This window comes from Symphalangus syndactylus, chromosome 3, assembly GCF_028878055.3.
Source record: "Symphalangus syndactylus isolate Jambi chromosome 3, NHGRI_mSymSyn1-v2.1_pri, whole genome shotgun sequence".
Classification (NCBI taxonomy): domain Eukaryota; kingdom Metazoa; phylum Chordata; class Mammalia; order Primates; family Hylobatidae; genus Symphalangus; species Symphalangus syndactylus.
The window spans coordinates 124,769,710-124,794,824 of record NC_072425.2 but is presented as its reverse complement, the minus strand read 5'-3'; the positions used below and the strand labels follow the sequence as shown (position 1 = coordinate 124,794,824).

The following is a 25,115-nucleotide window of genomic DNA, read 5'->3' as shown; positions in this document are numbered from 1 at the left end:
AAAAATAATAATTCCGTACTTCCAAACACCTGGATGTTCAGTGAACTTTTGCTTTCATGAAATCTGTATCATTTATAATTTATTCCCTATTAAACTAATTTGAGCCTGGTGCAGTGGCTCATGGCTGTAATCCCAACACTTTGGGAGGCCAAGGAGGGAGCATCACTTGAAGCAAGAAGTTCAAAACCAGTCTGGGCAATATAGCGAGACCCTGTCTCTACAAAAAAAATTTTTTTCTTTTTAATTAGGTGGGTGCCGTAGCATGTGCTTGTAGTCCTAGCTACTCAGGAGGCTAAGGTAAGAGGATCACTGGAGCCCAAGAGTTTGGGCTGCAGTGAGTTATGACTGTGCCACTGCACTTCAGCCTGGGCCACACAGCAAAACTCTGTCTCTAAAAAATAGATAAATAAACGAATTTGGCTAGATTTCTACCACTTACAACACACTTTTAACTAAGACATTATATTACCTGATAATACAACAATAGCTTACCTTTCTATTAACAATAACTTGGAACTACAGTAGACTGCAGTGATTATGGTAATCTCTGCTCTGTTACCTATGCAATTATGGACCCACTAATCATTTTCTTCATTTTTGTTTTTATTTATTTATTTATTTTTTTTGAGGTGGAGTCTCACTCTGTCACCCAGGCTGGAGAGCAGTGGCGCAATCTCGGCTCACTGCAACCTTGCAACCTCCACCTTCTGGGTTCAAGGGATTTTCCTGCCTCACCCTCCCAAGTAGCTGGGATTATAGGTGTGCACAACCATGCACAGCTAATTTTTTTTGTATTTTTAGTAGAAATGGGGTTTCACCATGTTTGCCAGACTGGTACCAATAGTTTTCTACTGAAGGAACAAAAAATCGTTTTCTGTTGAAGGCCATGAACCACAGTGAGGGCGCTGAGAATCAAATGAGGGCCTTTTTAAAAAGAAACAAAACCAAAAACAACTAATTTAGTTTAGAGATTTTAAAAAGTCTCTTAAGAAGAAATTTAAAATGTTAATATTGCTTGCTTTTAAAATTAAGAACAGAGTACATAAATTAAATCACTTTGAAACATTAACTTTATATGGATGTTTTGAAGAGGCAGAAGAGAAAACAGACACATGCGGGAGCCAGTGGGAGAAGAGAAGATAAGCCAGTGGGTAAGGGAAGATAAGCTAAAAGGAAATGGAAGAGTAAGAGACACATTAAAATAAAAATGAGGGGGAGGAAAAGAGGATGAAAGTAAACTATGAGTATGGATAGACAGAGGAAAGGGGTAAAGAAAAAATAAAAATAAGCTGGAGGGGGACTAATGTCAGAGGCATTTGAACCAGAGTGACTCCATTTTGAGCAAGGGCTAGGAAAATGACGCCATGGCCGGGTGCAGTGGCTCACGCCTGTAATCCCAGCACTTTGGGAGGAGGAGGTGGGCGGATCGCTTGAGATCAGGAATTCCAGACCAGCCTGGCCAACATGCTGAAACCCTGTCTACTAAAAATACAAAAACTAGCTGAGTATGGTGGCAAACACCTGTAATCCCAGCTACTTGGGAGGCTGAGGCAGGAGAACTGCTTGAATCCAGGAGGCAGAGGTTGCAGTAAGCCAGGATGACACCACTGCCCTCCAGCCTGGGTGATAGAGCAAAACTGTCTCAAAAAAAAAAAAAAAAAAGTGGCCAGGACTTGCTGGGCTGCATTCCCAGAAAGTTAGGCATTCCTAGCCTCTAGATGTTTATGGCTAAGGGAACAAATTAATAATGTTTACTAAACAGACCCAGACTTGGGAGTGTCCAGATATTCCAATATCTGGAGAACAAAGGCATTCCTAATTTTGCTTTAAAGATAATAATATCAGCCGGGCGGTGGCTCACGCTTGTAATCCCAGCACTTTGGGAGGCCGAGGCGGGTGGATCACGAGGTCAGGAGATCGAGACCACAGTGAAACCCCGTCTCTACTAAAAATACAAAAAAAATTAGCCGGGCGTGGTGGCGGGCGCCTGTAGTCCCAGCTACTCGGAGAGGCTGAGGCAGGAGAATGGCGTGAACCCGGGAGGCGGAGCTTGCAGTGAGCCGAGATCGGGCCACTGCACTCCAGCCTGGGTGATAGAGCAAGACTCCGTCTCAAAAAAAAAAAAAAAAAAAAAAAAAAAAAAAAAGATAATAATATCAATTCTTGCAAAATATAGTAATTAAGAAAATTAATCCTTTATCGGCCGGGCACAGTGGCTCACACCTGTAATCCCAGCACTTTGGGAGGCCAAGGCGGGTGGATCACCTGAGGTCAGGAGTTTGAGACAAGCCTGGCTAACACAGTGAAACCCTGTCCCTACTGAAAATACAAAAAATTAGCTGGGCGTGGTGGCGGGCACCTGTAGTCCCAGCTACTCGGGAGGCTGAGGCAGGAGAATGGTGTGAACCCGGGAGGTGGAGCTTGCAGTGAGCTGAGATCGCACCACTGCACTCCAGCCTAGGCGACAGAGCCAGACTCTGTCTCCAAAAAAAAACAAAAAAAAAAAAAAAAAGAAGAAAGAAAATCCTTTATCACAAACCCTTGTGGCAGAGAGCACATCTCCTCATATATATACTAGCATTGTACCTAGGGCGGATGCGTTCCTCCTCCTACTTTCAGGCACGTCCTACTCTGTATATGTAGTAGCTGTTCTTTCACCACTTTACTTTCTTAATAAACTTGCTTTTATTTTGCACTGCAGACTTGCCCTGAATTCTTTCTTGTGCGAGATCCAAGAACCCTCTCTTGGGGTCTGGATCGGCACCCCTTTCCTGTAACAGTAAGACACCTGTCAAGGAGAAAGATACATAGCAGAAGAGGAGCTAGGGGGAAAAAACATGGAGAGGCAGGCAAAGGCCAGGTAGATTTAGCAGTAATAGTTAGGGGCCGCTCCCAGATTTTGTGGGGAAGGGAGAGGAGGGAGGCTGTCTCTATTTTTTTTTTTTTTTTGAGACGAAGACTCGCTCTTGTCCCTCAGGCTGGGGTGCAATGGCATAATCTCGGCTCCCTGCAACCTCTGCCTCCCGGGTTCAAGCGATTCTCCTGCCTCGGCCTCCCGAGTACCTGGGATTACAGGCACCTGCCACCAGACCTGGCTAATTTTTGTATTTTTAGTAGAGATGGGGTTTCACCATGTTGGCCAGGCTGGTCTCGAACTCCTGACCTCAGGTGATCCACTTGCCTTGGCCTCCCAAAGTGCTGGGATTACAGGCGTGAGTCACCACGCCCGGCCTGAGGCTGTCTCTTATAGCACTTACTGCTTACAGCCCTTAACTAAGTTAATTAATTGGTTAAGTTTGTCTGCAGGTCTTCCACTGCTACAAACCTCAAGTATTTAGTGGTTCTGCTCAAAGAATATGCTAAGGCAACTTATCAAGGGAGCTATTCCCAAATTATATTCCTTAGAGCACCAGTTATCATAGATTTTCTTTTTCTTCTTTTTAGAGACAGAGTCTAGCTCTGTCACCCAGGCTGGAGTGCAGTGGCATGATCATAGTTCACTGAAGCCTCGACCTCCTGGGCTCAAACCACCCTCCTACTTCAGCCTCCTGAGCAGCTGGGGATGCAGGTCCACACCACTATGCCCAGCTAATTAAAAATTTTTTTTTTTGGTTACAGACAGGGTCTTGATTTGTTGTCTAGGCTGGTCTTGAACTCCTAGCTTCAAGTAATCCTCCTGCCTCAGCTTCCCAAGGTGTTAGGATTACAGACGTGACACCGCATCCAGCCTAGATTTTCATATTTTAAAAATAGCCCCTAAAATAAATTGGGAAATACTAGGTTAATCAAAGTTAAACAGGTTTCTTTGCTGCAATACTTCTTCGAGCCTTTGATACGAATTTTTAAGACAGTGCCATATGGAATACAGGAATTTCCAAACTTACTTGATCACAGAATGCATCTTTTAAAAAGAATCACAGGCTGGGTGCGGTGGCTTACGCTTGTAATTCCAGCACTCTGGGAGGCTGAGGCGGGTGGATCACTTGAGGTCAGGAGTTCGAGACCAGCCTGGCCAATATGGTGAAACCTCGTCTCTACTAAAAGTACAAAAATTAGTTGAGCTTGGGGCACCTGTAATCCCAGCTACTCAGGAGGCTGAGGCAGGAGAATCGCTCGAACCTGGAAGGCAGAGGTTGCAGTGAGCCAAGATTGCGCCACTGCACAAGAGCAAGACTCCATCTCAAAAAAAAAAAAAAAAAAAAAAAAAGAATCACAGGTGAGGCACAGTAGCTCATGCCTGTAACCCCAGCACTTTGGGAGGCTGAGGCGGGCAGATCACTTGAGATCGGGAGTTCAAGACCACCTTGATGAAACCCCCATCTCTACTAAAAATACAAAAATTGGCCAGGTGCCGTGGCGCATGTCTGTGGTCCTAGCTATTCGGGAGGCTGAGGGAGGAGAATCGCTTGAACCTGGAAGGCGGGGGTTGCAGTGAGACGATCGTTCCACTGCACTCCAGCCCCAGGTGACAGAGTGAGACTCTGACTCAAAAAAAAAAAGAAAGAAAAAAAATATATAAAAAGAATCACAGGAACGAGTGTTCTGCAGAGCACTCCTTGAGAGCACTGCACGAGGAGGACATTAACACCCCAAAGGCCAGGCAACGTCAGATAAAAGGCCAAACCTGGCTCAAAGCCTAGAGGTTTCCTATTCTATAGCTCACATTGCTATGTATTTATCTCATATTATATTCACATAACTTTAAACACTTTTTATGGGAAAAGTTCAAAATTTCTATTCTTACATTTAACGATCTCCGTACACCTAGCTCTTCCAATATATTTATCCTATTAACACTGTATTAAACAATATTCTCGTTTCCTTTACTGCTAAACTAATCCCAGCACTTTAGGAGGCTGAGGTAGGCGGATTACACGAGCCCAGGAGCTCGAGACCAGCCCGGCCACCATGGTGAAACCCCGTTTCTACTAAATATACAAAAATTAGCTGGGCATGGCGGCACACACCTGTAGTCCCAGCTACTTGGGAGGCCGAGGCATAATAATTGCTTGAACCTGGGAGGCATAGGTTGCAGTGAGCTGAGATCTGGCCACTGCACCCAGCCTGGATGAGAGAGCGAGATGGTCTCAAAAAACAAAACAAAACCAAAAATTATAAAAAAGTGATTATTAGCTTCCCCCAACACCTACAATGCCAAAGGCGTCTTTCCTACATCCTAGGGCACATAGTGGCCCAGTCTAAGGGTCTCCTTGTAACTAAGATCTCCCCAATGAATTGAGAACCAAAAGAATCTATACCATGTTGGCCTCACCTGCTTAAAAGAAACTTTGCTTAGTATAGAGCTTCTCTTTCTCATTCCCCTGAACTGACACACAGTGTGCTTATAACCCAGCTTTGCTCACGTAGATGATGGTAACATCCTAGGCATGGCAGAAAATTAAGGGAGAAGGAACCTGAATGATGGCCTGCTGCAGAACCACTCCACCAACTTGGACCACTCTATACATAAGAGAGAAATAAACTTTCATCTTTAATGAAGGCACTGTAATTCTAAATTTCCTTAATATACAAATCTACAGTTATGCTCACATATACATTATTTTTCTAAACCTTTTTCACTTGGATTTTGTCCCTTTTTATTTCAGGCAAGTAGTTATCCTCTATTAGCATGTTAGTCTGAACACTGAAAACTAAGGCTGGCCAGGCGCAGTGGTTCAGGCTTGAAATCCCAGCATTTTGGGAGGCCGAGGTAGGTGGCTTGCTTCAGCCCAGGAGTTTCAGACCAACCTGGGCAACATGGCCAAACCCTGTCTTTACAAAAAAAGATACAAAAATTAGCTAGGCGTGGTGGTGTGTGCCTGTAGTCTCAGCCACTTGGGAGGCTGAGGCAAGAGAATTGCTTGAGCCTGGAAGGTGGAGGTTGCAGTGAGCCAACATTGTGCCACTGCATTCCAGCCTGAGTGACAGACCCTGTCTCAAAAAGAAAGAAGAAAGAAAGAAAGAAAGAAAGAAAGAAAGAAAGAAAGAAAGAAAGAAAGAAAGAAAGAAAACGAAGGCTAATCATGATCATAATTATCAACTCACTATCCTATTGTTCTGTAATATATTTATTATGCTTTCAAGCTACCTCATGAGCTAAGTAGGTTCCTTTTTGTCGGTTTATATCCAATCACCAATAAACCTTCAAACATGACATTTCCCACAAATTCTTCAAGATATGATTACAACTAATGACAAGAATACATCTTCATGACCTACAGTACCTTTCTACAAAATAAAATATGCAAGGATATCTATTATTCAAAATTAGAATCTGTAATTTCTTGACGAAAGATACAGAATGATTTAATAGTAATCGTTTTAAATGCAATCTTATGGTAAAACATTCTGGTAAATTAGAGAAAAGCAAGTATTTGGAGGTAGCTACTGAAATATGTATGTATTTACAAATAGAACTTTGGTAAAGAGCCAAACAAAATAAATTATGACTCACTGTCAGTAAACATTCCCTAAATGTCCTTGCATTATAATGCGAGAGTTACTGTTTGGTTTTAATAATGTATATAAAATGAATTATTATTTACATTCTTCTTCAAGGCATTAAAAAACAATCATCTAGGCCAGGCGCGGTGGGTCACGCGCCTGTAATCTCAGCACTTTGGGAGGCTGAGGCAGGTGGATCACCTGAGGTCGGGAATTCAAGACCAGCCTGATCAACACGGGGAAACCTCCGTCTCTACTAAAAATAGAAAATTAGCCAGGTGTAGTGGTGCATGCCCGTAATCCCAGCTACTCCGGAGGCTGAGGCTGGAGAATTGCTGGAACCTGGGAGGTGGAGTTTGCAGTGGGCCGAGATCGCGCCATTGCACTCCAGCCTGGGCAACAAGAGCGAAACTCCGTCTCAAAAAAAAAAAAAAAAAAAAAAGTTAAAAAACAATCATCTATATCACCTATTTAGCAGAAAGGTCTTTAAAATCTAACAAATTAATTATCCTTTAATTTCTTGTCAATAAGTTGAGCTACTTTTTTTTTTTTTTTTTTTTTTGAGACCGAGTTTGGCTCTGTCGCCCAGGCTGGAGTGCAGTGGTGTGATCTCAGCTCACTGAAAACTCCGCCTCCCAGGTTCAAGTGATTCTCCTGCCTCAGCCTCCTGAGTAGCTGGGACTACGGACACGCACCAACATGCCCAGCTAATTTTTGTATTTTTGGTAGAGACGGGGTTTCACCTTATTGGCCAGGCTGGTCTTGAACTCTTGACCTTGTGATCCACCCGCCTCAGTATCCCAGAGTGCTGGAATTACAGGCGTGAGCCACTCCGCCCAGCCAAGTTGAGCTACTTTTAAGGAACTAATTAAACACAATAAGATTTTATTACCCATGTGTCTTGCGGTTGCAACTCAAAGTAGCTGTTAGAAGTTTAAGACATAAAGGTTTTTATCGTATTCACTTCAGAGGGTGGGTCAAGAGCTAACAGCAAATGCTTTTTTTCTGAGCCTGATATATCCCAAAGTTTACCTCTGATTGAGATCACATGTGAAGGAATTCGCAATCAACTTAGAATGGTAAAACTGGAAGGAATGTTAGAGATCACAACGACTTTCATTTTACAGATGAGGAATCAAACGTTTGAAAAATTATTTTAATAAAAGGAGGCTTCTTGAAAAGGAAAAACATTTTTCATGGAATTTTAAGTGTTGTACAAATCCAATCAATAATCTTTTAACACCTCTCTGAAGGGCTGGCCTTACCATCTTTCCACTTCACACACAGGAAAACTAAGGTATAAGCAAGCTAAGCAGTTCACTCATTATCTCTATGAATCAGCATCATTGCTGGGAACGGAAGCCAAAACTTTGAATGTTGGACCATTCTCACAGATGTAGGCTGATCTCATTCGCAGTGATGCTGGCTGGGGGCGAGGGGAAGCCATGTTTGGGAAGTCCCCTCATGGAACACTGCATTTCACAAGCAGAGTACTTGCTGACTAACGCAAAACGCTTCCTTAAATGAGTTCCAATGGATAATGCAGTCTTTAAGAAACAAAACAGTACAATGTATCAGTTTCACCATCTTCCTCTAAAACGAAGTGCCTTTGAATCCTAGACATTTAAAATTTGCTTTAAACCTGCTTCCATCTCAAATATTCAGGAAATGCATATAATTTTATTTACTTTTTATTTACACAAGTCGCCGTTGTGAAACTCTTCATGTCCCCAGCGGATATTTAGGAGGAGACTATTCATTTGGATCCCTCCTTCTGTCTTTAGAAATATTATCACCCTGGAACGTTAAGTACTGATCATAAGCAAAATAAAAGTTCCTGGCAAATCTCAATATGTCTTTTTCCCACCAAACATGACAAACTTCTAAAGACAACTCAACCCTTCACACACACACACACACACACACACACACACACACACACACACCCTCAGCTGTGCCAGTGTCCCTGATATTGCATCTAGTTAACCTACAAGACCCATTCCCACGGGTCATGACCCAGTATTTCTGATGACCACATTCAGTGCTGTGAGGTGCCCAAACAATTACCACATCCACCTCTCTGTGAACCATGCCCAGTGAGCTCATGCAGGAACCTGGGTTGGAGCGCTCCTTGCTGTGAAGCTAAAGGATCCATCACGAATCTGGGAACCCTCCCTTGCGGTTCTCCCGGCCACACAGCGTGGGAGCCGCTGGGTTAGGGCAGGAAAAGGGGCGCCTGCATGGAGGAGGGTGGTCGGGTCATGCTGTGCGCAGCCAGGGAAGCCGAGTTTGGGAAGACAGCCGGGAAGCCGGAGGGGATAAAAATACCCAAAGGGGCTGAAAGAGTTGGGGAAGAGGGGGCGGCGAGGACGACCCGGGTTCAGGCGGGAAAGGAAAGACGGAAAGGGGGCGCAGGAAATGGGCGCCAAAGAAAGAAGTGAGAAATTGCGGAGGAGGAAGTCGTCCCTGGAAGAGGAGGGGCGAAGGGGAAGCGAGAATGGAGTGTTTGCACTTTCGAGAGGGAAGGGCCAGAGCCTCTCCCGACCAAGGCCGGCGGGGCGGGCGCCTGGGGAAGGGGCGTCTGGGCGGGCTGAGAGGACGGCGCGGTGCCCAAGATCCCCGGGGTCCCTACCTGAACCGCTCCTGTCCCGCCGTGTCCCAGAGCTGTAGCTTGATCCTCTTGCCCGGCTCGATCTCCAGCAGGCGGGAGAAGAAGTCCACGCCGACGGTGGGGTCGCAGGCTGGGGAGCGCAGCCCGGGGAAGCGGCCCTGGGTGAAGCGGTGCAGGAGGCAGGACTTGCCCACTGTAGAGTCCCCGATCACGATGAGGCGGAACTGGTAGATCCAGATGGTCTCCATCGCTCACGTGCCCCACTGGCTCCCGGGCCGCCCCACCCGCGGGGTAAGTTCAGCGGCGGGAACTGTCCTTTCAGCACCTCGCGGGCGCCCGCCCGCCGCCTTCCAGCATATTCCTGCGGCTGCGGCCGCCGCCTGCGGCCGCCGCCTGGTGCCCGCCCTCTCGGGAGAGAGAGGCGGGGCCAGGCCCGGCTAGGGGCGGGGCCTCGGGACGGGGGCGGGGCGGGGGCGGTGGCGCGTGGGAGGGGGAAGCAGGTTTGCTGCCGCGAACTCCCGCCCCTGACCGGCTGCAAATCACTCTCCCTCAACGCTCACTGGGCGCCGGCAGGAAAGTGGGCGTGGCAAGAAGACGAGACAGCAGCAACAACCAAGGAAAATGAAGCAAGGTCTCAACTCCGGGAGGGTCAGCCAATGAAAAGTGAGAGTCGTTTTCTTATAGGCGTCAGGGCGGGTTGGTCAGATTAGAGCTCTGATTTTGGAAGTCCCTGAGGTCATAACTTGGGTCATTGCTTTGCTTCCTCTTTTTTTTTTTTTTTTTTTTTTGTCCCCCAGGCTGGATTGCAGTGGTGAGATCTCATTGCAGCCTCAAGCGATCTGCCCACCTCAGCCTCCCAAGCAGCGGGGACCACGGGTGTGCGCCACCACACCTGGCTAATTTTATTCTGGGTTAAAAAAATTTTTTTTAGAGGCATGGTCTCGCTATGTTGCTTAGCCTAGTCTCAAACTCCTGGGCTCAAGCAATCCATCTACCTCACCCTCCTGAGTAGCTGGGACTACAGGCGGGGGCCACCACATCCTGCTAATTTTCTAACTTTTTGTAGAGATGGGGTCGTGCTGTGTTGCCCAGGCTAGTCTCGAACTCCTGACCTCAAGCGATCCTCCAGGCTCAGCCTCCCAGTGCTGGGATTACAGGTGTGAGCCACTGCACCCTGCTTTCTTGTCTTGATGAGAGCCACCTCCAAGGCATTTTAAGGTGAAGGAGTTTTGGGCAGGACTGAAATAAATTTGCACAGCCAGTTCTGGGTGCTTCTTGCAAGGGCTCTGGCTGTTGCTGTGTGCTCCCACTCTCTGTTCTTCACTGCTATGAGTACCACAGAAGAGTGAGAAACGCCAAGTATCATCCCCATACCCTCTGGGGCCCTCCAACCCTGGGGACAGTGGCAAGAAAAAAAAAGCCAGGGAAATGTTGAGAAGCTCATGAAATTTTCAGCTCTCCTTGGTCTCCATTGTTTAAGTCAGAAAAAAGCGAACAGGTGGTCTCTTAGCTCATGTCTGATTAATGATGTAAGTAAACAAAGCAGAACTTAAATTCTGGTGAGATCTTACTACTTTCTTGTGCCTTTCCTCAAATTGAGTAATAGTGACGTCAAGGTTTATCTTTAAAAAGTTAAACAGTTTAAAAGTGTGTGTTTAGGCTGGGCGCAGTGGCTCACGCCTGTAATCCCAGCACTTTGGGAGGCCGAGGCGGTGGATCGCCTGAGGTCAAGAGTTCGAGACCAGCCTGGCCAACATGGCGAAACTTTGTCTTTATTAAAACTACAAAAATGGCCAGGTGCAGTGGTTCATGCCTGTAATCCCAGCACTTTGGGAGGCCGAGGTATGTGGATCACGAGGTCAGGAGTTCAAGACCAGCCTGGCCAAGATGGTGAAACCTCCTCTCTACTAAAAATACAAAAATTAGCCAAGTGCGGTGGCAGGCGCCTGTAATCCCAGCTACTTGGGAGGCTGAGGCAGGAGAATCGCTTGAACCTGGGGGGCAGAGGTTGCAGTGAGCTGAGATGGCGCCACTGCACTCCAGCCTGGACGACAAAGCAAGACTCCTCGTCTCAAAAAAAAAAAAGCTACAAAAATTAGCCAAGCATGGTGGCACATGCCTGTAACCCCAGGTACTTGGGAGGCTGAGGCAGGATAATCGCTTTAACCCGGGAAGTGGAGGCTGCAGTGAGCCGAGATTGTGCCATTGCACTCCAGCCTGGGCAACAAGAGTGAAACTCCGTCTCAAAAAAAAAAAAAAAAAAAAAAGTGTGTGTTTACCAAAACAAAATTTTCAACAATTCCACTTTTTTCTTGTGCACATCCCAAATTCTGATACCGGTATTCATCCCTATTTCCTTTCCTGTTTTGGAGGAATTGGTGTTGCTGTGTTTAATCCCCTTCCACTTATCTTTTTGGGACTTTTCCCAACAGTCGACTTTTATTTCATACCTTTTATACCTTGAATCTCCCCTTCTCCAGTGGCTTCTGCTCCTCAGCCTATAAACATGCTCAATTATCTACAATTCTAAAACTAAGCAAAACACCTCTTCATTATGCTTCCCCTTCAGATTGTTGACTCCTTCATCATTCTCCTTTTCAAATATCAGAAATGATCATCTATTATCATTTCTCATCTACCATTTAGTCTTCAAGGAGGCTTATATACCCCAACATACTCTCTGTGCCTAATATACCACTGCTTTTGATAAGGCTGTCAGGGACTTCCTAATTATTAAATCCAAGCCCCCATCCCCACCATCCTCACCACCACCCCACTACACTGTAAGCTAGCTTTAGTTGTCATTCTCCTTTTTTTTTTTTTTTTTTTTTGAGACGGAGTCTCGCTCTGTCGCGATCTTCGCTCACTGCAGCCTCTGCCTCCTGGGTTCAAGCGATTCTCCTGTCTCAGCCTCCTGAGTAGCTGGGAATACAGGCGTGCGCCACCACACCCAGCTAATCTTTGTATTTTTAGTAGAGACGAGGTTTCACCATGTTGGCTAGACTGATCTTGAACTCCTGACCTCAAGTGATCCGTCCGCCTTGGCCTCCCAAAGTGCTGGGATTACAGGCATGAGCCACCGCGCCTGGCCGTGACTGAATTTTATGTAAGCACCACCTGAACACCCTTATTCCTTGGCTTCCACAAAAGCATTCTCTCCTAATTTTCTGTTCTTTTTAACCTTCTTCAATGACTCCTCTTTCTATGATTCATTTCTTCAATACTGAAGATCTTAAGAGATCCTTCCTTCATCTCTTCTCCGTCTCCCTGCTTTTACCTTCACTTTGGGCTTTTTCTGGCAACCTCATGTACTCCGGTGACTTCAGTTACCCCCTTACCCATATCAAATGTCTTCCCCCAGTCTCTGCTCTGTATTCAGGACCCGCATTTCCAACTACTTCTCTTAGATGTTGGATATGCATTTCAGACTCTACGTATCTGTGTTGGTTAGGATTCTTTGAAAAAAACTTCAGTTAGGGTGATATTAAAAGATGAGAGCACTTATTCTAAAGATATAGAGTGTTTTTACACCATCCACAGGCAGGAATGATGTTGGCATCAGAAAGGTATTTGAACTGGGAAAGAGAAAGCTGCTGCTGGGCGCAGTGGCTCATGTCTCTAATCCCAGCACTTTGGGAGGCCAAGACAGGTGGATCACCTGAGGTTAGGGGTTCGAGACCAACCTGACCAATATGGTGAATCCCTGCCTCTACTAAAAATACAAAAATAAGCTGGGTGTAGTGGCATGCGCCTGTAGTCCCAGCTACTTGGGAGGCTGAGACAGGAGAATTGCTTGAACCCAGGTGGTGGAGGTTGCAGTGAGCGGAGATCGTGCCACTGCACTCCAGCCTGGGTGACAGAGCAAGACTCTGTCTCAAAAAAAAAAAAAAAAAAAAAGAGAAAGCTGCAAGGGAAAATGTCTCTCTGTCTGTTTCATGTCCACTTCCTTCTGACATCTGCTAATTCTTGACTTTCTGCAGGCCCACTTTCTCTGCTGCTTAGTCCATGTGGAGGACTATAGCTGCTGCAGTTTCCTGTTAGGTATCTAGACACACACAGACACTTATTTTCACTTCTCTGTAAAGACAACCTAGTTGTCTCAGTTTGGAACAGGTTTTTGTACCAAAGAGATACAGTGGGACAGGCATATGCCATAGGTCAATCTGTTTTGATGGGATATATGGAATATTTGCAGTCCTAGAGAAAGGGTGGATCAACGGCTTCTCTTTGGATCAAAAATATATTTTCTAGAATATCAGAAAATGAACTTAGTAGCTTTCTTGCCATGTCTTCTTTTGCTATATTTTATAGGTTGGTTAATGGCTTTTAGTATCTATGCTAGCTCCCTAGACAAGTGAGGGCTTGTGCTGAATCTGAGCTGGAGGGTGGGGGTTTTTGTTATGTACAGCAGAGAGATGGAATGGATTAAAGGTGGATGAATGTAGAGCTAAAGATAATTTCATAGATAGCATCAAGGCAAAACTAATAAAATGGAAAGGAAAGCTGGCAGGTCAACTGAAGCCTCTTAAAGGAGCTGGGTAGAAGGAGCAGAATATAGCTATAATGGCCAGGTGCGGTGGCTCATGCCTGTAATCTTAGAACTTTCAGAGGCTGAGGCAGGAAGATCACTTGAGCCCAGGAGTTCGAGACCAGCCTAGGCAACATAGTGAGACCTCAATCTCTAATAAAAAAGAAGAAGAGGCCAGGCGCGGTGGCTCACGCCTGTAATCCTAGCACTTTGGGAGGCCGAGGCGGGTGGATCATGAGGTCAGGAGATCGAGACCACGGTGAAACCCCGTCTCTACTAAAAAAATACAAAAAATTAGCCGGGCGTGGTGGCGGGCGCCTGTAGTCCCAGCTACTCCAGAGGCTGAGACAGGAGAATGGCGTGAACCCGGGAGGTGGAGCTTGCAGTGAGCCAAGATCGCGCCACTGCACTCCAGCCTGGGTGACAGAGCGAGACTCCGTCTCAGAAAAAAAAAAAAAAAAAAAAGAAGAAGAAGAGAAGAAGGCTGGGTGCCGTGGTTCACACCTGTAATCCCAGCACTTTGGGAGGCCGAGGTGGGCAGATCACTTGAGGTCAGGAGTTTGAGACCAGCCTGGCCAACATGGTGAATCACTGTCTCTACTAAAGGTACAGAAATTAGCCAGGTGTGGTAGCATGTGCCTGTAATCCCAGCTACTCAGGAGTCTGAGACAGGAGAATCACTTGAACCCGGCCAAGATCGCACCACTGCACTCCAGCCTGGACGACGGAGGAGGAGGGGAAGGGGAAGGAGAAGGAAGTTATAAGCCAGTAGAATGAAAACTGAGGACTCCAGTCCAAGGAAAGTTTTAAATTCAGCCAGGGGAAAAAGCATGTGGATTTTTATAAGGTCCCTGGACCCAAGAACAATCTAATGAGGACACCAAGACAGTTTAGACACCACATTGGTGGATTAAGGTAGAATAAAAGCTTCATCCATCTTGGACTCTTTTTCTCCTTTGCCATGTTCAGCCAATCACTAAACATTGCTGCTTTTACCTCAGTGATATTTTTCATATTTGTGACTTTTTCTCAACTCCCCACTGTCAGTGTTTTTGCTCAATCTCTCATTGCTTTAGACTGCACTGTTTAGTAGCCTCTATATTAGTTCCTAGGGCTGCCATAACAAAGTATATAACAAAGCCACAAATGGAGCAGCTTAAAATAGCAGACATTTATTGTCTCACAGTTTGGGAGGCTAGAAGTCCAAAATCCAGGTGTCAGCAGTGTTGGTTCTTTGTGAGGGCTGTGAAGGAGGATATCTGTTCCATGCCCCTTGCCTGGCTTCTGGTGGTTTGCTGGCCATCTTGGCAACACTTGGCTTGTAGATGTAGCACTCAATCCTGTACCTCCAAATGGGATTTTCCCAGTCTCTCCATGCAGTCTTCCCTCTGAGCATGTCTGTGTCTGTGTCCAAATGTCCCCTTTTTATAAGGACATCAAATTATATTGGATTATGGCCCACCCTAATAACCTTATCTTAACTACTTGACTTCATCTGTGAAGACTGTTTCCAAATAAGGTCACATTCTTTTTTTTTTTTTTGAAACAGGGTCTCACTCTGTCACCCAGGTTGGAATGCAGTGGCATGATCTCAGCTCACTGCAACCTCTGCCTCCTGCGTCCAAGTGATTCTCCTGTCTCAGCCTTCCTAGTAGCTGGGATTAAAGGCATGCACCACCACCCCCAGCTAATTTTTGTATTTTTGTAGAAATGGGGTTTTGCCATGTTGGCCAGGCTGGTATCAAACTTCTGACCTCAAGTGATCTGCCCACCTCGGCCTCCAAAAGTGCTGGGATTACAGGCATGAGCCACTGTGCCCGGCCCCAAATAAGGTCACATTCTGAGGTACTGGGGGCTAGGACTTCAACATATCTTTTTTAGGGGACTCAATTCAACCCGTAAGAGCCTCATGTTTAGTTTCTACTTTGCTTCCAGAATTACTTTATTAAACATCTTTGATGATTCCTCATTTGCTCTAGAATAAAGTCTAAAAACCTAATCATGTCACATCTGACCCATCATAAGAGGGCGTCCACAGTCTAGTCAGATGATTCTTCTACGTGACATGCTTTTGATGCTATAGTTTTTCTTTTTATTCATACTATTCCCTCCTCTCCTTACGCCTGTTTCACTGTTCATCTGGTCAGCAAATCTCTATTCATCTTTTAAGGCCCAGAACAAATATTTTCTCCTCTTTTTAGTCTTTCTGAACCATCTCTACCCTTAAGGAAAATTAACTTAACCCTCATCTGTGTTCCTATAGTAGTTAAGGAATGAGTACTCTGTACTTCTCTGATATCTCAGATATCAGATATCTCAGATATATGATATATATCTTCTCATATATATCTTCTCATATATATCTCATATATCTTCTCATATTGAATTATGGCTATTGGCTTGACTATCTCTCCTGCTAGATTGCAAGTTCCTGAAGGCCAGAAGGACTTATTAATTGATAGTTATTTTCCCAACATGCACAATTAGCACATAGTAGATGTTCTTTTTTTTAAATTTTTTATTTTTTTGAGACAGGATCTCACTTTGTCTCCCAGGCTGGAGCGCAGTGGCACAATCATGGCTCAGTCCAGCCTCAACTTCTTGGGTTCAAGCAATCCTTACGTCTCAGCCTCCTCAGTAGCTGGGACCATAGGTGCGCACCACCATGTCTAGCTAATTAAAAAAAAAAATTTTGTGGGGATAGGGTCTCCTATGTTGCCCAGGCTGGTCTCAAATGCCTGGCCTCAAGGGATCCTCCCACCTTGGCCTCCCAAAGTGTTGGGATTATAGGCATGAGCCACCACGCCTGGCCAGTAGATGTTATTTAAATGCCCATTCAGTTGAAATGAACTATGTTAACCATAGTTGTGTATGACCTTGAACTTTTTTTTTTTTATTAATTTTTTTTGCATACAAAAACAATAAACATTTTCTAAAAATACATACAAACAAAAAGATGCGTATCAAACATATTAGGAAGGTTGCACATGGGAAGTCGGGGAATAGAAATGGGGGTGGGAGTTAAAATAAATGAGAGAGGGACTTTATATGGATCAGTGATAATAACTCAATCCTCTATTTGACAAAGAAGAGGGAGAAGGAAGAGGAAGAAAAAGAAAGTGGGATAAAGGATCAGAAAGGGAGGAAAATAGAAAAAATTAGAGTATGACTCCAGGGTAGACCTGTTTTGTTGTCATTGAGTTGGTTGGTTGGTTTGTCTGTTGTATTCTTCATGTTTCGCCAAGTTGGCCAGACTGGTCTCGAACTCCTAGCCCGAAGTGATCAACCCGCCTCGCCCCCCAGAGTGCCGGGACCACAGGCGTGAGCCACCACGTCCAGCCCCCACATTGCTTCTGGCCTCCGTGGTAGACCTCCCAGACGGAGCGGCCAGGCAGAGGAGCTCCTCACTTCTACCCAGACACGGGGCGGCCGGGCAGAGGGGCTCCTCACTTCCCAGACGGGGCGGCCAGGCAGAGACGCTCCTCACTTCTTCCCAGACGATAGGTGGCCGGGCAGAGGCGCTCCTCACTTCCCAGACGATGGGTGGTCGGGCAGAGGCGCTCCCCACTTCCCAGACAATGGGTGGCCGGGCAGAGGCGCTCCTCACTTCCCAGACGATGGGCGGCCGGGCAGAGGCGCTCCTCACCTCCCAGATGATGGGTGGCCGGGCAGAGGCACTCCTCACTTCCCAGATGGGGCAGCCGGGCAGAGGTGCTCCTCACTTTCCAGATGACGGGTGGCCGGGCAGAGGCGCTCCTCACCTCCCAGACGATGGGTGGCCGGGCAGAGGCGCTCCTCACCTCCCAGACGATGGGTGGCCGGGCAGAGGCGCTCTTCACCTCCCAGACGATGGGTGGCCAGGCAGAGGTGCTCCTCACCTCCCAGACGGGGCGGCTGGGCAGAGGCGCTCCTCACTTCTTCCCGGACGGGGCGGCCGGGCAGAGGCGCTCCTCACTTCTTCCCGACGGGGCGGCCGGGAAGAGGCGCTCCTCACTTCTTCCCGGACGGGGCGGCCGGGCAGAGGCGCTCCTCACTTCTTCCCGGACGGGGCGGCCGGGCAGAGGCGCTCCTCACTTCCCAGACGATGTGTGGCCGGGCAGAGGCGCTCCTCACTTCTTCCCGGATGGGGCGGCCGGGCAGAGGCACTCCTCACTTCTTCCCGGTCGGGGCGCCCGGGCAGAGGCGCTCCTCATTTCTTCCCGGACGGGGCGGCCGGGCAGAGGCGCTCCTCACTTCCCAGACGGGGCGGCCGGGCAGAGGCGCTCCTCACTTCTTCCCAGACGGGGCAGCCGGGCAGAGGCGCTCCTCACTTCCCAGACGGGGCGGCCGGGCAGAGGCGCTCCTCACTTCCCAGACTGTGGGTGGCCGGGCAGAGGCGCTCCTCACTTCCCAGACGATGGGTGGCCGGGCAGAGGCGCTCCTCACTTCTTCCCGGATGGGGCGGCCGGGGAGAGGTGCTCCTCACTTCTTCCCGGACGGGGCGGCCGGGCAGAGGCGCTCCTCACTTCCTCCCGGACGGGGCGGCCGGGCAGAGGCGCTCCTCACCTCCCAGACGATGGGAGGCCGGGCAGAGGCGCTCCTCACTTCCCAGACGATGGGTGGCCGGGCAGAGGCGCTCCTCACTTCCCAGACGGGGCGGCCGGGCAGAGGCGCTCCTCACTTCCCAGACAGGGTGGCCGGGCAGAGGCGCTCCTCACTTCCCAGACGATGGGTGGCCGGGCAGAGGCGCTCCTCACTTCCCAGACGGTGGGTGGCCGGGCAGAGGCGCTCCTCACTTCCCAGACGGTGGGTGGCCGGGCAGAGGCGCTCCTCACTTCCCAGACGGTGGGTGGCCGGGCAGAGGCGCTCCTCACTTCCCAGACGGGGCGGCCGGGCAGAGGCGCTCCTCACTTCCCAGACAGTGGGTGGCCGGGCAGAGGCGCTCCTCACTTCCCAGACGGGGCGGCCAGGCAGAGGTGCTCCTCACCTCCCAGACGGGGCGGCCGGGCAGAGGCGCTCCCCACCTTCCAGATGGGGCGGCGGCCGGGCAGGGGCTGCAATCCCAGCACCCTGGCAGGCCAAGGCAGGCGGCCGGGGGGTAGAGGCTGCCGCGAGGCCAGACCACGCCACCGCACTCCAGCCCGGGCAACACCGAGCACTGGGTGAGCGAGACTCCGTCTGTAGTCCCAGTACCTCAGGAGGCTGAGGCGGGCAGAGCACTCAGCGTCAGGAGCTGGCGAGCAGCGTGGCCAACATGGCGAACGCGTGCCTGCAGCCAAAGGAGAAAAGGCAGGCAGCGGTGGCGCGCGCCGGCACTCCCAGGCAGTCCGCGGCGCGGGCAGCAGCAAGCCAAGTAGATTGTAGCCTGGGCCAGAGAGGGAGAGAAAGAAAGAAAGGAAGGAAGGAAGGAAGGAAGGAAGGAAGGAAGGAAGGAAGGAAGGCAGGCAGGCAGGCAGGCAGGCAGGCAGGCAGGCAGGCAGGCAGGCGACCTTGAACTTTTATATGTGCCGTCTGCACACAACCTCATGAGCTTTATGATGACTCATTTGATTAATGTTATGATTATGAAAATGTGCCTTTGAATAATCCATGGAAGAATTTAATTTTAAGTATATTTGTATTATGCATGCTGGGTATAAATAATTTAATATTTTAATTAAATATATTGTTATATTTGTGTTTATAAAAGTTTAAGCTTAAAAAATAAGGCAAGTAGGGTACATTTAAGAAAGCTAGTTAAGCTATTACTCAGGAAATTCTGCTTTAATATGTTTTTTTAAGAAGAAAGTGAGAATCGCTTCTCGGCCTTTTGGCTAAGATCAAGTGTGTAAGAAGAAAGTGAAAATGGCTGGGTGTGGTGGCTCATGCTTGTAATCCGAACACTCTAGTGGGCCAAGGCAGGAGGATTGCTTGAGCACAGGAGTTTGAGACCAGCCTGGGTAACAAAGTGAGAACTCGTCTCCATACCACGGTGAAACCCCGTCTCTACTAAAAATACAAAAAATTAGCCGGGTGTGGTGGCGGACACCTGTAGTCCCAGCTAATCGGAGAGGCTGAGGCAGGATAATGGCGTGAACCTGGGAGGCGGAGCTTGCAGTGAGCTGAGATCGCGCCACTGCACTCCAGCCTGGGTGACAGAGCGAGACTCCGTCTCAAAAAAAAAAAAAAAAACACAAACCTAAAAAAAGCTGGGTGCAGTGGCTCACGCCTATAATCCCAGCACTTTGGGAGGCCAACGTGGGTGGATCACTTGAGATCAAGAGTTCAAGACCAGCCTGGTCAACATGGTGAAACCCCATCTCTACTAAAAATACAAAAATTAGCTGGGTGTGGTGGCAGGCACCTGCAATCCCAGCCACTTGGGAGGCTGAGACAGGAGAATTGCTTGAACCCAGGAGGCAGAGGTTGCAGTGAGCCAAGGTTATTCCACTGCACTCCAGCCTGAGTGGCAGAGCAAGACTCTGTCTCAAAAAAAAAACAAACAAACAAAAAAAAAACCTTAAAAAAAAATTAGCCAGGCATGTTAGTGCAAGCCCATAGTCCCTACTACTCAGGAGACTGAGGCAGTTGATCACGTGAGCCTGAGAGATTGAGATTGTAGTGAGCCGTGATTGTACAACTGCACTCCAACCTGGGTGACAGAACAAGAGCCTGTCTCAAAGACAAAAACAAAAACGAAATAACAACAAAAAAAAAACAAACAAATGAAAACCCCAGGCTGGGCAGGTGGCTCACGCCTATAATCCCAGCACTTTGGGAGGCCGAGGTGGGCAGATCACGAGGTCAGGAGATCGAGACCATCCTGGCTAACACGGTGAAATCCCATCTCTACTAAAAATCCAAAAAAATTAGCCGGGTGTGGTGGCACGTGCCTGTAATCCCAGCTACTCCAGAGGCTGAGGCAGAAGAATTGCTTGAACCCGGGAGGCGGAGGTTGCAGTGAGCTGAGATCGCACCACTACGCTCCAGCCTGAGAGACAGAGTGAGACTCTGTCTCAAACAAAACAAAACAAAACAAAACAAAACAAAACAAAAAAAAGACAAAAACAAAACCAAGGAAACAAATAAAAACTCAAAAAACTAAAGTGAAGCATGAGAAGTGCTGGAGAGGAGGATCTGGCTTCTTTTTGTTGTACAAAGCCCTGGACCAGAAGTTGGGAGACCTGGGTTCTTGTCCCAGCATTGCCACTACCTTTGGGAAAATTTTGACAAATCACTTACTCTCTCTGGGTCTCTGTTTCCTCATCTGGAAACTAAAAAGATTGAGCTACAACTGAAAGGGTTGAGTGTTTTTCAAAATGAGGGTTGTTTATTTCTGCTATGCTTTCTGAAGGCTAAAGAAAGCCCCCAAAATACAAAATTAGCCAGCCATGGTGGTGTGCGCCTGTAATCCCAGCTACTTGGGAGGCTGAGGCAGAATTGCTTGAACCCGGGAGGCAGAGATAGTGGTGAGCCAAGATTGCGCCATTGCACTCCAGCCTGGGCAACAAGAGCAAAACTCTGAAAAAAAAAAAAAAAAAAGCCCACAAAATCAAACAAAAAAAACAAAAATAAGAGAGGGGAATTGTAAAATCAATTTGGTGAGTAACCACCAGAATTCAAAACCAAATGTCAGGGTGTATCATACATCATGATAAATATGTTTCATAGATTTTGTTTGTTTGAGGCAGAGCCTTTCTCTGTTGTTCAGGCAGGAGTGCAGTGGCATGATCACAGCTTACTGCAGCCTTGAACTCCTGGGTTCAAGTGCTTTTCCCACCTCAACCTCCCAAGTACCTGGGACTATAGATGCACGCTGCTGAGCCTGGCTTATTATTATTTTTTTTTTGTAGAGACAGGGTCTCCCTTTGTTGTGCAGTCTTGTCTCAACTCCTGGCTTCAAGCAATTCTCCTGACTCAGCCTCTCAAAGTGCTGGGATTACAGGCATAAGTCACCACGCTTGGCCTGTTTCATAAAATTTTTGTTTCATTACTATGTGTATGTGTGAATGTGTGTGTATGTATATACACATGTGTGTGCCATGTCAAGAAATAAAATATATTTATTTTGGATCGAAGTAAACAAATGTCAAAACCCAGTGAGCTAGATGATCTTTAATGCATCTTCTGGTTCTGAGATTCCCTTAAAATGCTTAGAAATTCTCCATGTGCTCTGTGATTGCTGACAGTCATTACCTCTTGAGTCTCATCTTCTACCTTCCCTTTAGTGTCTCCTCAATAACCATACTGGCTTCCTTGATGGTCCTCAAGCATCTAGGAAGGCTGCCACCTCCGAGCCTTTGCACTTGCTGTTACCTCTGCAGCAGCTCCTCCCCTTCATCTTTACATAGCTTGCTCCCTTACCTCATTCACCCTGCACTAAAATATCTCCATGAAGCCGTCCCTTCCTACTCCATGTAAAATTCCACCTTCGTGGCTGGACGTGGTGGCTCATGCCTGTAATCCCAGAACTCTGGGAGGCCCAGGTGGGTGGATCATCTAAGGTCAGGAGTTCGAGACCAGCCTGGCCAACATAGTGAAACCCTGTCTATACTGAAATACAAAATTAGCTGGCTGTGGTGGCATGCACCTATAGTCCCAGCTAATTCAGAGGCTGAGGCAGGAGAATCACTTGAACCTGGGAGGTGGAGGTTGCAGTGAGCCGAGATGGTGTCACTGCATTCCAGCCTGGGCAACAAGAGCAAAACTCACTCTCAAAAAAAAAAAAAAAAAAAAATTGGACCTTCATGCCCTTCTATGCTTTATTTTTCTCCTTAGCACTTATCATCATGTAATGTAATATGTATTTTACTTAATAATTTTGTTCACTGTCTGCCTCCACCAAGATGCTGTGAGTTCCATGAGTCTAATTTTTATTTTGGTTTGTTTTATTCACAAGTGTATCCATCTGGAATATAGTAGACACTCAATACATATTTATTGAAAATAAATTTAAAGTATCCATAAGTTTCCTTCTAGAAGACAAAATCAGGATAACGGACCTTTAAAAAAGATAATAATATTTTATTTCGGACATGAAGATTGAAGATTTTGGATGAGAATTAAAAAAAAAAAATTACGTTGGGGTGCGGTGGCTTAGGCCTATAATCCCAGCACTTCAGGAGGCTGAGACAGGTGGATCATTTGAAGCCAGAAGTTCAAGACCAGCCTGGCCAAAATGACAAAACCGCACCTCTGCTAAAAATACAAAAATTAGCTGGGCCTCCTTGTGTGCACCTGTAGTCCCAGCTACTTGGGAGGCTGAGGCACAAAACTGACTTGAACCCAGAAGGCAGAGTTTGCAGCGAGCCAAGATTGTGCTACTGTACTCCAGCCTGGGTGACAGAGAAAGACTCTGTCCCCGCACCCAAAAAATAAAGTAAAATAAAAAAATATAAAAATGTTTGATTTCGTCCGGGCACGGTAGCTCATGCCTGTAATAATCCCAGCACTTTGGGAGGCCGAGGTGCGTGGATCACGAGGTCATGAGATCGAGACCAGCCTGACCAACATGGTGAAACCCTGTCTCCACTAAAAATAGAAAAATTAGCTGGGCGTGGTGGCACGCGCCTGTAATCCCAGCTGCTTGGGAGGCTGAGGCAGGAGAATTGCTTGAACCTGGGAAGCGGAGGTTGCAGTGAGCCGAGATTGCGCCACTGCACTCCAGCCTGGTGACGGAGCGAGACTCCATCTCAAAAAAAAAAAAAGTCTGAGAGTGAAGAATGGGTGTTATCAGCTACAATTTTGTATACTGTTTATTAACTGAATGTTTTGTAACTTTTTTTCTACCAAGGGTTACTTTTGATAATATATTTGATGTCAGAATTGGATATATTCCTAGTGGCTCTACCTGAGAATCATGAGCTAGACTATTGAGGGTCCATATGGAGTGATTAATATCCTCACTATCCTTAATCCCTCTAGTCTCACAATCTGGGGCTGATTAAACTGGAACCAAAGTTGCGATTTGAACTGATAAGCTAGTCTCATCTATCTAATGGGACGGCTTGAGAAGGAAAATTTTCCAGAGTTTATGAATAGAGTGAACTGATATGTAATTTCATAAAATTAGATGTCATGTTGGAATATATGTTCATGCCATTCTTTTTCTTTTTTTTTTTTGAGACGGGGTCTCACTCTGTGGCATACGCTAGAGTGCAGTGGTGAGATCATGGCTCACTGCAGCCTCGACCTCCCCAGGCTCAAGTGATTCTCCCACCTCAGCCTCCTGAGTAGCTGGGACCATAGGTACACACCACCATGCCTGGCTAATTTTTTTGTATTTTTGATACAGACAGGATGTCACCATGTTGCCCAGGCTAGTCTCGAACTCCTGGGCTCAAGTGATCCGCCTGCCTCTGAAACTGGAGGAGTTCCCTTATCCCCTTCACAGGGCATGCGACAGGGATGTGGCTTGCTTCTTCAGTGCTCGGCTGCTCAAACCTCTAGGGGGAGCATGTAGAGCATGCAGGTACTGGGGAGTGTTTTTGGGCTCCGACCCCACAGCAGCATCTAGGGTTAAGTGTTTACAGCTCCTGAAGCCCCAGTGGGCGTGTGTTACAGTGTGCTCTTTCAGTTTTGCTGTCTGCAGGTGGCTTGTGTTAAGCAGCTCAATTAGACTCTCTGCCTTATCACAAGGGCTTTCTGTATCCCAGGTTCTTGCCCTAGTGTACTGGAAAAATCGGATCACATGTGGGCTTGGAGGATGGGTGCAAGGTTTTATTGAGTGGGGGAAGTAGCTCTCAGTGAGTTGGATGTGGAGCCGGAAGGAGGATGGAGTAGGAAGGTGGTCTTCCCCTGGAGTTGCGCCACCTAGCGGCTGGGCTCTCCTCGGACCACCCCTGACCGAATTCCACCTTGTCCTGTTGTTGATGGCCTGCCAGTGTCTGCTGGTGTCTGTTGGTGTGTTCTTCTGCTCCTCTGCTCCTCTCGACATCCAGCCCCTTGTGTGTGTGCCTGCTATGGTCTTGGGTTTTTATGGGCACAGGATGAGGGTCATGGTGGGCCAGAGTGGTCTTGGAAAATTCAACATCTGGGCATGAAAACAGGAGTACCTGTTCTCACTTAGGTCTGTAGGCACAGGCCCGAGGGTGCAGCCTTTGCCAGGGACCCCGCCTTTCTCTACCCAGCACTTCCCTGCCCCCTTCCTGTATCACCTCGGCCTCCCAAAGTGCTGGGATTATAGGTGTGAACTACCTTGCCTGGCCATGCCATTCTTAATACTTTAAAATACCACCATTTATGTCTTCACAATTATTTTCTGAATAGGACAGGCTATCAGAAGTGAATCAGAAGGGGTAAAGTGAATCAGAGAAGTCAATTTACATTTTAAAAATGTAGTAATAATTTTCTAACTTGTGTAGCCATTATTTTATTTTGTCGTATTTGCAGTGAGGGGCATCTAGGTGGTAGTATTTTCTCTATATACTCCTCTATACTTAAAACATAAGACCCAGGATGGGCATGGTGGGTCACGCCTGTAATCCCAGCACTTTGAGAGGCCAAGGAGGGAGGACAGCCTGAGACCAACCTGGGCATCATAACAAGACCTTCCCTTTAAAAAAAAACAAACAA

The 25,115-nt window shown here is 47.3% G+C and overlaps 1 protein-coding gene across 2 annotated transcripts in view; it reads right to left on the bottom strand.

Moving 5' to 3' along the window:
- RAB39A (RAB39A, member RAS oncogene family) overlaps positions 1 to 9,484 on the bottom strand; it is a 39,327-nt gene extending 29,843 nt beyond the window's left edge. The window contains exon 1 of one of the 2 annotated variants that reach the window (XR_010120096.1): positions 9,077 to 9,452. Coding sequence is in view for 1 of the 2 variants with exons in the window: in XM_055272988.2 (XP_055128963.1) it covers positions 9,077 to 9,303 (227 nt within the window). In the remaining variant the exon portion in view is untranslated. Of the gene's footprint in view, positions 1 to 9,076 lie in introns of both variants that reach the window. The other variant, XM_055272988.2, reaches the window with a different exon arrangement.
- Positions 9,485 to 25,115: the final 15,631 nt, after the last annotated feature.